The sequence below is a fragment of the Ranitomeya variabilis genome, chromosome 4 (assembly GCF_051348905.1).
Source record: "Ranitomeya variabilis isolate aRanVar5 chromosome 4, aRanVar5.hap1, whole genome shotgun sequence".
Classification (NCBI taxonomy): Eukaryota; Metazoa; Chordata; class Amphibia; order Anura; family Dendrobatidae; genus Ranitomeya; species Ranitomeya variabilis.
This window is the reverse complement of record NC_135235.1, coordinates 227,842,480-227,848,705: the sequence shown is the minus strand read 5'-3', so window position 1 is coordinate 227,848,705 and position 6,226 is coordinate 227,842,480. Positions and strand designations below refer to the sequence as shown.

The window sequence follows — 6,226 nt, the reverse complement described above, 5'->3', positions numbered from 1 at the left end:
CTGACTTTTTGCTGCTTTTTTACCTTTAAGTAACTTTCAAGAATAAAAAATTTGTTCTACATTCTCTTGGTGCCACTTTTCATTCTATCTAGACTTTTACAACTAGTAGCGCCCAAGGCTCAGTATTGTCTTCCAGACTTTATTTTCTGAATTAATCAGACCAGGATTTTGGAACCGTTTGAATAAAAAAAGAAATCTATTGTTCACTATTGGTAATTTATTTCTGAAACAGAAGTCAAGAATAAGAAGATTGTGCACACAAACCAAATAAATCCACCCAAAACATTTCCTAGAGATATTTTAAGATAATAAAAGTTGCACAAAAAACAAACAAGACGCGGCATTCTCTTTTTGGCGAGATCAAATTGACAGATATTCTGGACTCCTCATTGTAACAGCCATCACGTCATTGTTGTTTTGTGCCAGAACTTTAACCTTTGCCGAGTGGATAATTTACTTTGGAAATAATGGCGTGCCATGGTGCCTTAGGATATACTCCATCTATCCCATAATACTGTAGTTTCTTTACCTTTCCATAGAGCATTTACAGTATATGATCCCGGTGTACAGTCAACAGGACGAGCAGAAGAGAATCCAAGAAGCCACCGCTCATCCACGATGAAGAACCTGGTCGCTTTGCTTTGCGTGATCTCTGCTCTTGTTGGCTCAGGTAAGACTAGAGAAAGTCCGTTGACAGCATATACACATAGTCGGCAACTTTAATGTATTGCTTCCACTTCATTTTCAGCAAGTATTTGCTAATGTGAAATACAAATTCAGAATCATTCTGGCTAATGTGGTGACATCAAGCCATAATCAGAATTGGAAAAAAATGTTGCAAAAATTAGACTATTAAAAAATGGACCCCCAAATAATACAGGATTAATTTCTTCTTTTCCTAGTGATGTGTCCATATAGATTCACCCCTTTCAAGATAGTTTTATAGAGGTAGCAGTTTCTTACATGAGGCTCTACTATATTGTAACTTGAAAGCTAACTTGATGTGCTTGAAACTTTTAAGTCCAATTAAAGTTTTGCGTCAAGACATTTTTCCTGAGCCATGATATTGTTACAGAATTGTGTTATGTAAAAAATGGTACACTTGTGAAATTTTATGGAGTAAAAGCAAGCCCTACTGTATAAGAGATATTTCTAAAAAAAAGGGTCAGTTTCAATAAAGTACAAGTGGGACTTAAAGCTCTTCTCGAGTCTCGTTGACTACAAATATGAAAAATATGATTCTCATAACAACTAAAATATTCCCCTTTTCACTTGAATTCCCCTTTTTGACTGTCTTTATTTAATATTACTGGATTGTTACTTCTTGTTTCCAGTGTTGTCCTCCTATAGATGTATGTCGGGTGTGTCCTATAACTCAACAACATGTAATGTGTCTGAGATTGAATGTCTCGCAGCTGGATGTATGATCGTCTCCCAATATTTTTACATCAGTGAGTAAAACTCAATTCTTCCTTTTAACAAATGTATCACCACCTCAATTCAAGTTTCATGATGTCTATTTACTTCTCTTATAGATGGAACATTTTTGAAGTCAATATATAAAGGCTGTGCCAATGAATCTATTTGTGGACTCCAGGGTTCAGTACGCTATGAACATGTTATATATCGATTTTATGCAAATTGCTGCTCTGGAAACTTGTGCAACACTGATGGATATGATCGTGAGTGACAAATTGTCGCTTATCGTAGAGTAATATTTGACTAATGAGTAGATCCCAGTCAATGTGCTGATTTACAGGACAATATAGACACCATATTTTTTTGACCACTGGTCTTGTGACTCAAATCAACAGATTCCTAGGTGGACACAAGGCTGGTTGGGTCAGGACATCTGTAACTTGACTGAGACTTGTAGCAATAACACAAGACAAATATTCTTGTTCATAGGCTTAAATGCTCTACAGACCTAGTTATTGTTGACGGTTAGACCTCTCAAGTTTAATCCCTTCACGACCTTTGACATACATGTACGTCATATGTAGTGTCCCTGAATTTGATGCAGGCTTTCATTGGGAGCCCACATCTTTTAACCAGCCATCTTGTGCCTCTAACAGCCGCTGGTGGATCGTAGCTCTGGCCGTGGTTGTTAGACTGGTTAATCTAGCTGTCTGTTGATGACCTTCCCCCTTTTTCCCCATTAAAAATAAAACATTAAAAACAAATTAGAGCTACACATATTTGGTATTGCTCCATTCTGAAAAGTCCAATCTATCAAAATATAAAATAAATTAATCCGATTGGTAAACAGCGTTAGTAGGAAAACATAAAAACACCAGAATTGTGCATTTTTGGCCAACTCTACATTGCAATAAAATCATATCTACCCCAAAATGGTATCAATAAAAATATCAGCTCAGGGTGCAAGGAATAAATAAGCCCTCACACAGCCCCATATCCCGAAAAATGAAAATGTTACGGGTCTCGAAAAATGGTGATAGAAGTGAATTTATTTTTCTTTACAAATTTCTAAACTTTTTTTACAACTTAAATAAAAAAAAAATGTGGTAATTGTATTGACTTAGAGAATCATATTGCCAAGTCAGTTTTACCATACAGTGAACAAGGTAAATAAATTTGGAATTGCCCTTTTTTTGCAATTTCAACTCACTTGGAATTTTTTTCCCACTTTCCAGTGCATCACATGATACAATTAACGAAGTTATTAAAAAGTGAAAGTCACCTCGAAAAAAAAATCAATTCTTCATATGGCTTTATTGACGAAAGAAAGAAAAGCAATGGCTCTTGGAAGAAGGGGAGGAAAAAACAAACGCAAAAACAAAAATTGCATAGTCGAGTCGAAAGATTTGTGCTGCTTGTGTGTTTGGCTCATACTTTGTTTTTACGTGGTAGAGAATTGGAACCAAAGTCATAAAGAAGTAGCCACATAAAGGAATGATATTAACAATTTCTTGACCATGAGTTATAACTAAACGATAATATTTAATGCAAACAATTGTATTTATTTCTCCAGTTCCTACAGATGATTCAACACCAAATGGTAAACTATGTCCATCCGCCTACTGTACGGAAACTGTGGAAGAATGTAAAGGTCACCACATGGTGGAGTGCACTGGAGCCATGGACAGATGTTTTGAGTATAGGGCGGAAGCAATAGTTTTTGGTGAGTAAAATATTTCTTAAAGTATGTGGACATTTTATTGCCCACTGCAGATACAATAAAAAAAATAAAGCATATAATAGTGTAATAAAGAAATGTTTCTGCATGAAGTAATTAGAATATGGCTACTACAACATTTTTTTCCTAATGATTCATGTTGTTTTTGTGTCTACAGGTGTAAAGAGTATTAAATATTCTGTTAAAGGCTGTATTACTGGTGCTGCCTGCAAAGCAATCTTTGGCGGCTCTATTGCGATTACAGAAAAAAAAAGATTTCTCCTGAACTGTACTGATCCTTTCATAAAATTGAATGATCTAATGATTAAACATTCAATTTATTGATTTTCTTTTGATTTTTTGGAATCACAAATGTTATAGAACTATACAATGTATAACATGTTCCATATTATTTCTTGGCTTTGCATACGGGAGTTGAGAGACTTTATTAAAGACTAAGATGTAAACCAAACATTATTTTTCGGAATGTGCAACATCTTCACATATGTTATACTGGTAGTTTTTGTATCCCAGGAGCTATAAATTGTATAACATTGGTCTAGCTAAAACCTGTAAACCCATAAACTGCTCAGAATGCAAAAATAAAACCAATCCATTTCTGATGATTTCCTAAGATTTATTTTAATATGTTATGATCTGAACACTTCAATAAATGCTCACTATGCAATGTGCTGTCCCTGTGTAATTTCATGGAAGGTCAAAATATCTAAGATTAAACTGATGTTACGCAAATTGTTTACTTTAATGGAAATATCATGTTACCTGGGCTGCAATTGTGGGAATGAAGAATCCTCGATGGTATAAGATAAGGTTTTTGTTCAAATAACACTTTCCAACTGACCAGTACCTTTTTGAAAAAAGTCCCCAACAAGTGTCTATATTAAAATAGTGAAATAAACGTACTCCAATATTGAGCGATGACTAACGAACGAAGGCACATATTTGTGCCATAACAATTTGAGATATCCATCAGACAAAAACAAATGCATATATAAACTAAATTGTAAAAATATCAACAGAAAACCATAACCTAATGTACTGGATGTTAGGGTTGGTGGATCGCACTAAATATAAATTAAGATGAAGGGCGATCGCAACCCGTGGTCCACCGTGCAGAGATGGAAAACTGCAGCTAGTATGAACAATGGCGGAACAAGACAGCGGGCGCTAGTTAGCTCGCACTGAGTTAAATGTCACTCAGTGTATAGCACACGAGGATGTGTCGATCGCACACAGTAACAAAAAGATGCTCTGCAGTAGAGCTGTGTCATTCACACACAGCAACAGAGCAGGTATGGCGCTAAACACGAACCCTGTTAACTTCACAGGAGAATGCTACCCTCTCCGGGGCAAGGGAACAGGTAGTGGACACATACACAGCGTGTGCACGCACACAAACTCCTCTCCGGAGGTGCCGGAATTATAAAGGATTAACATCTGCCCTGAATTCAATCAAACTCCTCTCTGGAGGTGCCAGAATTCTAAAGGCTATACACCTGCCCTGATCACACTCAAACAAAACGAAAAGAAAGGTAGTAGTACCTAAGTGCACAGTATCAGCTTGAGCCAGACACTTGGATTGACATCTCTGCTGAGCAGGGTCCACTGTGGCTGGAGGAGAATGGGAGACCGTAGTGGAGAAGGTTGGAGATTCCCCCTGTGCAGCGGTGGGAACTCGACACCTAATACGTTTTTGCACAAAAATCTTTATTGATTCAAATGCTTGTAGAAAATAGAGCAACTGATGACATCATTTTCACTAAATACTGTCACACCATTTTGCATATACAGCTTCGGTGCATAATCGAGTATCTGTAACTTTTCAAGTCACATTCTGTTGCATACATGGCATAAAGCAGAAACATCGCTTCAGCAGGATAACGACACATAGCATTGCAGGACTCGGCCTTCCCGATAACTGAGAGAACCATGTGGCCACACAGGTCTTTTTCTCCCTGTCTGACAATGATCTATCAGTAAAGGGTGATATAGAAAGCAGAACAGGACCTGCACAGATCTACTCATGCGGCAAGTCCTGAGAAAGCAACCGTAGAACAGGGCGGCAGGACAGGCGATCAAAGGTCATAATTAAGTGGGATCTTTCATGACAAATGCCTTCAAGGAACTTGCAAGTCCAGGGAATAAAAATTAAACTCTACTTATGAATAACAGCAATTTAGAGTTCAGCAAAGATATATGTGAGTAAATATTAGAGATGAGGGAATAAATTCAAGCAGACTTGAATTGTAGTCTATTTTTAAAAAAGTTCTGAATTAACCAATATTTGTTTTTTTTTAATTGTCCTTTGAGCAGATTCAGCAAAATGCATTATTTTCTAAAAAACAAATAGGCCATCAAGAAGTTAAAAATAAAACTCACCTTACTGCTCACCTCTCCAGCCCCTCCGCTACTCACCATCACCCGTCTGGTCCTCTCCTCATATTCTTATCACTTACTGCTCACAATGGAATTTTTGGGTCTCTCGTTCTTCCGGGTGTCATAGTGCCTGGAAGGGTTCTGCACAGAAATTCAAGCTACACACCATGCCACCATTGACCTTGTGCAAAACTGTCCCAGGCACCCTGACACCCAGAAGTGCAACATAGAATCAGAGGCCCGAATACTCCAAAGTGAGCAACTGAGGTTCAGAAGATGCGGTGAGTATCAAACTGGTGGCAGTGAGCAGAGGAGCATCTGGAGAGGTAACCAGTGAGGTGACAGTAACAATTTTTTCTACATGTAATGTTTATTATGCTCTCGGGATTGAATTGTGTTTCACTGGAAAAAAACATGTGCAAACCAATTTGGATTTCGCCTGATCTGCTTTTCTCTAGTACATCTGCAGCACGGCTGTGTGGGGTATCTACTATACAGATGTCATTGCAGAGTTGCTTGTGTGCTGTATATAACATGGATGATACAGGTTGTGTATGTATACTGCACAGAAACACTAACAGAATCTTACTGCTGTTTCCTCATATTCCAACCAGGAGTATGAAAATCGGTGGCATTTGACCCCTCCACTTATTTACTCTTCCAGAGAAGTTTTAATAGGCATTAAATACATTT

The 6,226-nt window shown here is 37.5% G+C and overlaps 1 protein-coding gene across 1 annotated transcript; it reads left to right on the top strand.

Annotated features, from left to right (window-relative positions):
• Positions 1–561: 561 nt before the first annotated feature.
• On the top strand, positions 562–3,822 carry LOC143768716 (phospholipase A2 inhibitor and Ly6/PLAUR domain-containing protein-like). Its single transcript, XM_077257368.1, has 5 exons — positions 562–670; positions 1,335–1,451; positions 1,536–1,682; positions 2,993–3,142; positions 3,315–3,822. The coding sequence occupies exons 1-5, from the start codon at positions 619–621 to the stop codon at positions 3,479–3,481; spliced, it is 633 nt and encodes a 210-aa protein (XP_077113483.1). The 5' UTR covers positions 562–618; the 3' UTR covers positions 3,482–3,822.
• Positions 3,823–6,226: the final 2,404 nt, after the last annotated feature.

Bases quoted from the DNA above. Each gene is read 5' to 3' on its own strand.
- LOC143768716 (XM_077257368.1), top strand. From the start codon at position 619: ATGAAGAACCTGGTCGCTTTGCTTTGCGTGATCTCTGCTCTTGTTGGC. The intron at 1,452-1,535 runs GTGAGTAAAACT...CTTCTCTTATAG, and splicing joins CTCCCAATATTTTTACATCA to ATGGAACATTTTTGAAGTCA. The intron at 1,683-2,992 runs GTGAGTGACAAA...TTATTTCTCCAG, and splicing joins CAACACTGATGGATATGATC to TTCCTACAGATGATTCAACA.